Source organism: Gymnogyps californianus, chromosome 6, assembly GCF_018139145.2.
Source record: "Gymnogyps californianus isolate 813 chromosome 6, ASM1813914v2, whole genome shotgun sequence".
Lineage (NCBI taxonomy): Eukaryota > Metazoa > Chordata > Aves > Accipitriformes > Cathartidae > Gymnogyps > Gymnogyps californianus.
Window position 1 is genome coordinate 37005561 of NC_059476.1, and position 11155 is coordinate 37016715.

At 39.1% G+C, this 11155-nt stretch overlaps 1 protein-coding gene across 1 annotated transcript in view; it reads left to right on the forward strand.

The window, feature by feature from the left end:
* The window catches only part of TET1 (tet methylcytosine dioxygenase 1), a 74184-nt gene extending 65456 nt beyond the window's left edge, over positions 1-8728 (forward strand). The window contains exons 11-13 of the mRNA XM_050898660.1: positions 620-640; positions 2183-2522; positions 7549-8728. Of these exons, the coding sequence (XP_050754617.1) occupies positions 620-640; positions 2183-2522; positions 7549-8690 (1503 nt within the window). The 3' untranslated portion in view covers positions 8691-8728. The remainder of the gene's footprint in view (positions 1-619; positions 641-2182; positions 2523-7548) is intronic.
* Positions 8729-11155: the final 2427 nt, after the last annotated feature.

An 11155-nucleotide genomic window follows, 5' to 3' on the forward strand; every position in this document is an offset into this window, starting at 1 on the left:
GCACGGGTCCAGACACATACAGGTTGGACAGAATATTTTTAAAGACAAGTGAGAACATTCTGTTTCTGATGAGAACAAGTGGGAGCTAGGCCCCTCCATGCTTATTTTACTACTGCTTTTGTTTTTAATTTAGAAGGGGATGATGTGCTGGGCTTTCTAAGAACATAAGTCATATGTAATTTTGCGCTCTCCATGTCCTACCCTCTTTCACCCTTCCTGAATAACTTGGAATCTGCTGGCAAATTTCAACCAGACTTCACCGAACTTTGCAGAAACTGAATTGTCATTGGCGATTTTAACCTCTTGTTCCAAGTTGTGAAATTTCACTGTTGAGTGGGGGAGACGGATCCAGGTTAGCTCCTCCACTGAGGAGGCAGCAGGGTCCTCACAGCCGCGGCCCCGGGTTAATCCGCGTGCACCTGCTGGCCCAGTAGCCAGGAGGCACCGAGCTTCAGCCGGGCCCCGCTTCCGCTGGCTGGTGCCCAGCGCAGATGGGAGCAGGGATAACGGTGCTGGGGTTGGGCGTGGGGGAGCGCGGGGACGGAGAAGTCCGTAGGGAACCAGGCGTCATTCGCTGCTCATGGAACAACTTGTTGTTTTTTCTAAATCTTCCTCGTAGTCCAAAGGCTGCCCAGTAGAGGTAAGTACGCATGGAGCAAGCACATCAGTAAATGCTACTCATCAGCTTCTAATTGCCCCTTCACTTTGCCTTCTTAAGAGCCCTTCTCTCGATCCTTTCAAAATGCCACCCGAAAAGCTCTTCTCCTTTGTCTCTGCCCTCAAATGTTCTCCTTTTGCTGCTCTGCAACTGTCAAGCTTTGCATATAGCTATTTATAAAGCCCTAACCACCACCTTGTTGATTTAGGATTTTTAGTTTGTGATTCTGTAATTTTATTATTCTGGAAATAATTGTGTGATGCCTTTATGTGAAAGCTGTGCTATAAAATAAAAAATGTTTGGTGTGTGGCCCCCGCTCCCCCCCCCTTCCCAATAATAATTTTATTCTTCTCCCCTGGAATGTTAGGCATGGTGACAAGATTCTGGGAAATTGGATTAACTGTTTATGATAGGCATCACATTCAGCCTACACAATGATGGAATGATAACATTTCCATTTAGGGAGTATCATCTCATCCTTGGATGGCGCTCAAATTGCTGTATGTGTGTAGTTAGTAACTCCCTGTGAAACAGAAGCTTAACTAAGCCATGATATTAATGCATGGCTTTCTAGTGATGTAGTATATTGTTGTGAAAAACAGTAGTCTCTTATCAATGTATTCAGTAAAACTGTAAGTGGCATGACTATTTGTACACTTGCTCATACATGTAAAATTGTCACCATCCCTTGGAAAGCACAGAATGAAACCAGGAAGCATAGTACTGCTGGTTTTAGCGCTTCTTCTAAGGTGAAGGGTTAGTATTAATAATGGCCGGAACTCTAGAAGTGCTGAAGATTGTAAGTACTGCAAAGGTTCAGCAGGGATTTGGAAAAATTGATGATAAGAAAACTGTTGCAGTAAGTTGGAATATTTATCCACGTTTCTGGCGTGCCCTTATCAAACTGGATCTAACCAGCATTCTCCTCTCCGCTCCAGTATCTCACAACACATAATTTAATAAGAGAAAGTTAGGTCAGTGGCCTAAGAGAAACCAAACATTTGCTGGGCCTTGTGACTTCCTTACAGCAGGCAGTCAGAGTTGGGTTTTTTTTCATTTGCCAGCCAAAACAAAAACCAAAACCAGTTCCATGTCATAGAAACTTCTTGTTCAATCCAAAAATAGGGTTTTTTTTCATATTTTCTAGTCCTTAAAAATGAATCTGAACATCAAATATGTATAAAAAACAAAAAAATGTGAATGCTTAGGGATTTACAGTATATTTACAGCTCAGATTATTTACCAAGGTTGGCATATATTTGTGGATAGTGTAAGCTGAGCCAAAATTTCATTTTTCCTGTCTAAGACATGTGCCTTGATCTTATTCTTCAAGTACCAATAATTTTTCTGCATCATCATAAATCAAACAAAATATTTGTCAGATGTTTGCATTTGAAAGACCCATAGCATTGAGGCCATAAAATATGAGAAAACAATGAAGTCTAGGATGACTGCTTAAATATTTAAATAACTTTTGTATTTTATGTATGTGGTCGTATTTGTACATGTTTCTGTTCTTGCCAGGTCTGTACGTTAACGAAGGAAGATAACCGGAGAGTGGGGGTGATTCCAAGTGACGAACAGCTCCATGTGTTACCTCTTTACAAAATCTCACAAACAGATGAATTCGGCACCGAAGAGGGACTGGAAGCTAAGATAAAAGCCGGAGCCATACAGGTGCTCACAGCTTTTCCCAGAGAAGTACGAATGTTAGCTGAGCCTCTCAGAGCTACAAAGAAAAAGAAACCAGACACAAGGAGGACCCTGACTGAAAAGCAGCCATTAATAGATAAAAAATATTCAACACCAGTAAAGCTGAAAACTGAAGCCCCAGAAAATCTTGGCAACACGTTGCATTGTTTAGGTGAGTGGTGCTTATTAAATTCTGCCGGTCTCTTCTGATACTGTGTTGCCTCTTACCCACCTGAGGGGGAAGAAAAGCTCCTTAATACTCTCTTTTATAAAATACTTGTGTATTCTGCATTTTAGGGGCCAAGGAGCAAGTCATTGTAGTCAGTGTTCTCTCTTGGCACAGGAAAAAAAACAGGTGGTCACCCAAAAATAAGTTTGTGGTGGTGTGTGAGCACTAGTGAAATATTTCCAAGTTCCCTTATTCTAATAAACAATGGCAGTAGGATCATCGTGAAATACTGTTGTAGGAAAGTTTATCTAAATAACCCACATGAACTTCTGTCATTTGAAAGTACAAGAATTGTGTTATCTGCTTCCTATGAAAGACAATGGCTTTCTCAGAATCTGAGTTGATGATGATTTCCTATCAATGGCATGGATACTGCTGCAAAGCAAGAGATTTGAAAAAAAAAACCCAGGTTTTATCAAATAAGACAGCGCTTCTTGAATTGTTCATTGAAATATTATTAGCAAGGGCCAGAGAGGTGGACTCTGTCAGCAGCTAGGTAAAAGGTATGCCATGTGCGTTCTGTTACAAGAAGATTACTATGGCCAGAGTCTCCTGCTACAATACGTGTTTGTGCAACACAGAATCGTGACTTGGCTGAGCTGTGTGGAGGCACTTTTGATTTATGCTGTTGTACCTGGGGTCAGATTTTGGACCAGTACTTCAGAGGATAGAACTATTCTATGGGACTTTGCAGTAATGAGAAGTAGAAAAGCAGGAAGAGAGGTGGAGGGAGCCATGGACTTAGATTCTGTGATGAGAGGGGAAAAAATACATAAAAGGAATTAAAGCATAGCCTGTCTGCCTTTTAGGAAGAAGAGAGGAAAATTAGCCAACCTGCTGAAACCTTGAACTTTATTTCATGAGAGACATCCAGATATATGTAGTAGATTTAAGGGGAGGAATAATAGTTAAATGTATTTAGAAGAACGTCTGCATTTTAGGGGGATAAAATTAAAAAAAAAAAAAATTGACATGTTTTCATAATTTGCACTCAGCACCCTGCTTTGTCTCAGTAGAGGCGTCAGGGCAACCAATAAACGTTGCATATAGCAAGATGGAATAAGACCAAGAAAAGCAGTATTCTTGACACCCCTAGGAAATTAGACAGACATTCAGTTAATCTACATGCAAGTTTGGGAGACACAGTCCAGGCTTTGAAACAAATATAAAAGGACTCCTCAGGCTGAGGACAACGTCCAACAGTAACGCCAAAGCAATGATTAATAACTTCCATCTTGCTCGGGGTGGACTGGAAGTCCTGGAAGCATTAGAGGGCTCTGGTTTGGGAAGGAATTCTGAAATTGTCTGATCTCACTGGAACGTTGTTTTGAAACACTGAAACAGAGTTATGAACCGCCTACCTGTACGTGACATTGTAGTGACAAATAGGCATGGCTTCAATATCTGAAAACCATGCCTTTAACAAATGGTACAATATCCAGAGTTTTGCCATATGCTTTGGGAACAGAGCACTTCATTCCTTGAACATGCAAAAATAATAAAATAACTGTGTAAACAAGCCAACTTACATAATTTGTTTGGACTTGAAGTATTTTGGTAAAGTAATTTAAAAGGGCTGCTGATAAAAATAAGTCATGGAGTGAGGAAGAAATACTTTACGAATGAGAAAGTTGTTCAGAGATGGAAAAATAAGAATGTGAATAGAAATGCTTAGTTTCTATCATAAAAGTGTGGGTTTTGTCATGCAAGTTTTGATAGCGGAACCCCTCAAAATAGATGTCAACACTGTAATCCCCAAAGCTGCTGATGGCACACGTTGCTGCGGTTGGCCATGTGAACAATTTCAAAGAGGCTTCCCTAACTGGGCAGCAGTGGCAGAGGCAGTTCAGGTTTGCAAAGGGCAAGGTGGAGTGCTCTGCATGAGATCAATAACTTGAAGCATTTATGCACATCATTTATGTGTTCAGTCATATAGGACGAGTGCTGGGTAAAGACCTCAGCACACCACTGCTGCCCTGCCCCTAACCCACAGTAAAATGCAAAGATCTGTAAATGATGGATTTAGAATACTACGGTATTGTACTTGTGCATACAGGTTTTTTGCGGTTAGAGGGGATCAGTCATTGATTGGTTCTTTCCATTCTGCTGGTGGCAGGTATCATTTTAGTCCTGAGGAATGGAAAATTTTAGTCTAGCTGAGATTGTTAGGCTTAATGTGAAAACAAAATCAAAGGGCCTGTGGGACAGAGGAGTTGAAACTAGACTATCCAGTAGTCACTCCTGACAGTAAACTAGAGGAAACGATTATTTAAATCAGGACCCCTTCATATTAATAGTGGCATTCAATTCTGGTCACACCATTTAAACATAAAACAAAAGACAAAGGATTGAAAAATAGTAAAAAAAGATAGAAAAACTTACTAGGGGAAGAAAAAAATACTATAGTTTTAGGTAAGCAGTGAATAAAGTACTGCTAAAGGTACGTTAAGCAAATCAGATACTACTATTAAATTTTCACCTAATGTAAGAACAAAAGAATACTTAGCTACCCTTCACCTGTAAAGAAAAAGGTATTGATAAATGGTGTATGTAATGTACTCGATTTACTAATGAGGACAAGAGTTTAGAATATTGATTTGGCTTTTTAAATATTAAAAGAATATGGAGAACATGCAATTAGATGAGATAACTGTGGTATATATCGTCAGTCGTGTTTTTGGCCATGTGTGAGGCTATTGCTGTTTGGAGTAGCCTCAGAGGATCATGAAGGAGTCACAAGGCCGGCTATGCCGTATTGCCCATTACGTAGATGTAGTACGTTCTTTTTGAAAGAGCCCTGACCGTCATTTCAGAGCTACTGCAGTATCCCCCAGCTGGAAAGCCTGGAAAGCTTGAGAGACTCCTCTAACCTGCACGTCTTCACCACATGGAGAACTGGAAATTAAAAAGGGATGAGAGAGGACTCTTGTCCTCTTTACTGTCTTTACCTGGCAGCAAAGATGGTGGTGAGGAGGACCTTCTGAGCGCTGAAGACAGATTAAGTCAGCTTGGTAGAGCGTGCATATCTGAAGACTTGGTTTGAGTCTCGACTGTGCCAAGTCCTTTGTAGAAACGCTGTGTATTAAATAGGGTGCACTTGTCATGCACCTTTTGCCAACAGCAAGCAGCACAACTGCTAATTTTTACATTTGCGCTAATGCTGAGAGCCTTTGAAATCCTAAATTACTACAAAATATGTATTAAAGATAGAGGCCTTACATCTTTCCTCGTATAGTCCTGTCATTTAACCACATTATTCTGGACAAATGAACTTTACAGACAGAAAGGTTATTTTTGTCCCCATAAATACTAGCAATTCTTCTTGGCCCACACTGGACAGAACAGGAGATGAACCACCAACTTAGAGACAGTTTCTCAGCTGGCCGCAGCAACGTAGTGGCCGCTTCAGCCAACAGTTCCCAGTGGAGGCGCACCAGACTCGGAACAGGAGGTATTCCTGGGGAGCAACGCCACCTTAGCGGAACCATTGCTGATCTCCCTCTACCCATATATTTGAATTAACTTCTCTTAATCTCTGCTGCTTTGCGCCGCAGAGCAAGGAACTTCTGGCAAGAGATGGGGAATTTGCTGGAGCCACGGCCATTTTGAGAGTGCTGTGGGTTGTTAAAACTTATTTTCAGAGAATGTAGGTCTCTTCAGAGATGATGGAAAGTGCAATTCTCAAATGCTGTGTTTCAGATGTTTTGGAGGAAGGCCTTGGTCTGGGGGGGTGTTCTTAAATGCTTTGAGTTTGATTTCATAGGAGAGGTTTTTAAAGAGTTGATGTGGTTTCCTTATGTCCCTCCACAACTTCAGTATTTGCATGCTAACTAGTGTGTCCATAACTTATCCCACTTTGCCTTTTTTGCATTCCTATTGAAAGAATGTTTTTTAATGCATCACTATTTATAAATTATTAGAAGACAGAAGAAAGAATAGTTCTTCTATATTCGGTAAGGCAATTAAACATTCTGTATATTTATGGAACAAAGAAGAAACACTGACAGAGACGGTCTTTTATGAGAATATGCGAGAGCTCTCTGTGGGGTGCCAGTGTGCCAGCAAAACACATGTAAAGCAATTTCAGGGCATGATGCAAAGCCCATCAAAGTCGATGGAATTCCTTCCCATTACTCCGGTGGACTCTGGATTGAACTTATCCATGATGAGAATGAGTCATTGGAGGAGACTGTTCCACAAAGAAGCACAACTGCAGGGTGCCAGGACTAGGAATTGATTAGGGAGCTGACATAAATTGAACAAGTACGTCTCCACAAAGATCTGAAATAATTCATGTGTGGCAATTAGATGAAAGACAGCCAGATCGCATGATGCAGCATTGTAAGGATGGATTTACCTCGAGCATGTTGCCAGATACTTTTTTTTTTTTAAAGACTTCCGAGTAGTTACTTGCTAATGCACAAATCACTGTAATTCAGTAACTTTTTTGCTGCGATGGACAGGATCTATAAACACTTTTTCCTTCGATCATAATATGGGGTTAAGGCAGCCAAGAATTTTGACAGTTTCAAAGGCTTAATTTCAGACAGACTAAATTTCATCAATTATGTAAAAATTTTTACATAGTGCTTCCTGCTAGCCTGGGCAGTGCTGAAGGCCAGCAGTCAGCTGCTGGGAAGCTCTTGTGTAGAACTGGGCTGTGTGAATCGGGACTGAATGGTTATCTCATTTCATCTGTTTATTTTATTCATCCCTCTGTGAAATACTTGTGTCTCTTACATACCAACAGTCTGACTGGAAAAGGTTAAGGCGTTAATTCAGCGAGGTTATTATGTATGTACTTAGTCATAGAGATATTCCTAAACAGCTAAAAATAACCATTTTGAAAAATCTGTAGCCATCATGTATATCTTTCATATTAGAAAGCAGGTATGAAAAAATTGTAAAAGGTATATTTTATTAATTAAGTGAGGAAAAGTACTTACCCTTTGGTGTGCATTTTTTTTAGGGAACAAAACAGATGCTTTAAAACCTGGAATAAAAATGGAGACTTCCGATCACCTCTATGCCATGAAACATACTTCAAACACTACTAAAAATTGCTCTTTATTAAAACAGTATTCGGCTTCCTCCCCTTTCAAGGTGGATAGTTTACATCCTTATTCATCTTTAGCACATAAGCCTGGCATAACAGCAGTGACTAATATTCAACAAGATTTTTCAGTTCCCTACGGGTATTTTGAATGCAGTAGTAAGCAACCTCATGTGACACCTTATGTTAATTGTAAGAACTTTGATGTGTCGGTCAAAGATTATACTGGAATTTTGCTGAATGATAAGATGAATGGTGTGCCACCGATTCTTCCAGAGGTCACTGCTCCAGGCCCCCCAGCCCATAAAGACCCCCTGCCCGCTATACTTGAACATCAGCCAGACAAACAGAATTGTCAGCTTCAGTTAGACAATTCTCCTTCTTCACAGATGATCAGCTCTTGTGATTTGTCAGTACCGCTAAGCTCTCCGGCAAAGGATGCAGTCGGAAACGAAGCTGACTGTTCCCATGGATGCCCCGTGGAAAAGGGCAGCTCCCATCGAGAACAGATGTGTGATTTTGACTGTGTTGACGAAAAGCAAAACAGTGCACTGGGACAACCGACTGATTCTGAAGAAAAAGCTGAGGAAATGTGGTCAGACAGCGAGCACAATTTTTTGGATGATGACATTGGCGGGGTTGCTGTGGCACCTTCTCATGGTTCTATCTTAATTGAATGTGCGAGACGTGAACTCCATGCTACCACACCTATTAAAAAACCCAACCGCAATCATCCCACAAGAATTTCTTTAGTTTTCTACCAACACAAAAATTTAAATGAGCCAAAACATGGTTTAGCCATGTGGGAAGCAAAGATGGCTGAGAGGGCAAAAGAAAAAGAAAAGGAAGCAGAAAGATTAGGAACGGAGAATACGGAACTAAACTCTAGCAGCAGGAAAACAAAGCAAACAAGTGAAAACAGAGATATTTTTTATGAAGACAATGAGTTCAACCAAATTCCATCACGCAGAGCATTAACAGTAACTAAGGATAACGTAATAACAGTATCTTCTTATGCCCTTACACGAGTGGCAGGGCCTTACAACCATTGGGCATAGGTTTTAGTATCAAATGCCTCCTCTTGGTGCAGTGTTACACAGTGTTTCTTTAAGGTGCTGTTAAAGAACAAGTCTCGTGTCGTTTACTATTTGCTCATCTCAACCATTTTAAGGCTGAGGTAAAAAAAAAAAAGGTGGGGGATTTCTTCTTAAACTGTGACTTTAACATTTGGTGGTGCTCAAGCACATTTGAAGCAAAAAAAAAAAGTTGTATAGTTTTAATACATTCTAAAAAAGATTTTGTTTAGGTTATTAACCTTGATTGAATCATTCAGTTTATTACCTTTAGGAATTTATATTTTGGTGCTTTAAATCAAGTCTGTTTACTACAAAAATCATTTATAGGGATTTTAACAGGTTCACATTTTATGGTGTTAAATCAAGTTATACAGTAATAGCTCTACACAGCTCTTGGTGCTTAACCACATCAAACAGTTAAAAATAAATAAGCTGAATTATTACTTCATGGTGCCATTGCTTTAACAACTTCCAACCATTGCTATGTAGTCCAAATTACAGATAAATCTTTTAGAAAACCAATGAATTTTTTTCTCTAGATTTGTCATTATGTATGAAATGAAGTTATTGGTAATGATGGCTGGAAGTTGTTTTTAAGCTGTAAATATATATTTTAAAAGCACTTTCTATTTTTAAAATTAACTTGAAATAGTATAGTATAAGGATCATATTGTCTAAGGTTTGTGCATACTCTACAGAAGAAATCATTTTATTCTTGCTGTGTAGAGTTCCATATTGTTACAGCTGCAGTATGTATGCTAATAGCATATGTGATTGTTTTTAGACTTGCCCTTTTTCATCGAAGATTTTATGTTGCATATAAACAACAGTTATAAAATACAGAAACATTCTATTATTTTCACGATAGTGTACAAACATGAAATTAGGAGACGTCTTGTCAATACGTGTGTTGCTGTTGGGAGTTACGAATATTATTTGGTTTTTTAACGGCAGCATTTGTTATGATTTCTTTGAGCAATAAGTGCATAAGTCTCATTCGTTTGGAGCATTGTAAGTTAACAAGACAACCAAATGTTCCTAATGCCTCAGGGGTAGGATTGTTTTGGGATTAAAAAAATACCCCCTAGAGTTGCCTTATTCTATTCGGGAAAAAAAAAATTAATTTGGGGAAAATACAAAGGAAGTGTTGGAACAAGTATGAAATTTCTAATATTTAACAGCAAATTTTTTCATTAAGAGTAACCTATCTGTACTATTCACCAGCTTTCTCAGTTCAGTTTTTTTACAAAAATGTTTTGTAAATTTTTAAGTGATTTATACATTTCATGTAGAAAGGGTTGTATTCTTCCTTCCAAACATATGAAATTTATGTTCTCCTTTTCTGTTGAAAAAGTGACATAATCATGAAATGAGTATTTGCTAAACCAGAGGAAAAACAGACACTCCATTGCTTTTAAATACTGTAGCATCCCACTCTTCTTTCTGATTCTCCTCTCCTATGTATTTCTTTTTTAAACTTATTTATTTAAACAAATTACCAAATGACAATGTTAGCTAAGGACCGACCTCATCCTGCAACTTCTTCCATGAGAACAGCTCTGCGTAGCCATACCTGCCCAGTCAGAGCCAGGAGGACCGCTCAAGCCAGGACTCCTCTCGTGACTGTGAGCTGCAGGATCAGGCCCCAGAGACGAAGCTGTACCTTAATTCTGCCTCGGAGTCCTCCCCGGCTGGGTAACCTGTAGGTATAACGAGGTCAGAGTTTTCCAGTGCGAAAATATACTAATAATATACTTGATAATATAATGTAGTGGTGCTGTAACAGAGGAATATGAACTATCTAGATCTGCTTTATTTAAAACCTAGACAAGGTGCTTTTTCCTTGAAAAGTTGAACTGTAAGTGCTATATTTACAGTTTCGGTACGAAAAGTACATAAATTGTATTTTTAACACATAGTGCCAGTTAGGACCTTGGTGCTACAAATACTTAAATGCGGCTGTAGATCAATGAGACTGTTCTCCTGTATAAATGTATACACGTGTAGTGTTTGCAGGAGCAAGGTCTGAAGTAGCAATCACTATGTAACGACCTTGGGTTCAATTCTACAGATCCCTGTCGAGGTTAACAAAAATGTTGATGGCAGAGGATGGCCGAATTGAACCCGTTCTTTGTATCTTACCTATTTTAAGTAAAATTTGTAAAAACCGGGTATGCTGCAAATTCTAGTTCAAAGCTTAATATTAGCTCAAATAGAGGATATGAAGGGATTGTAAATAATAATAAAACAAAAACAATATTATGCCATCGTTTTGTACCAGCAGTTTTATGCTTCTTGACTATGTAATATACAGTATACATCAAATCATTATGGTATTTTGTGTGCCTTAGATTTCCATTTTAAAACTTGTATATTTTTGGTGAGCCGAAGATTAGTAAGAATTCCAGCTGTCCATACAGTAAGTAGTACTGTACGTTCTCTAGCTG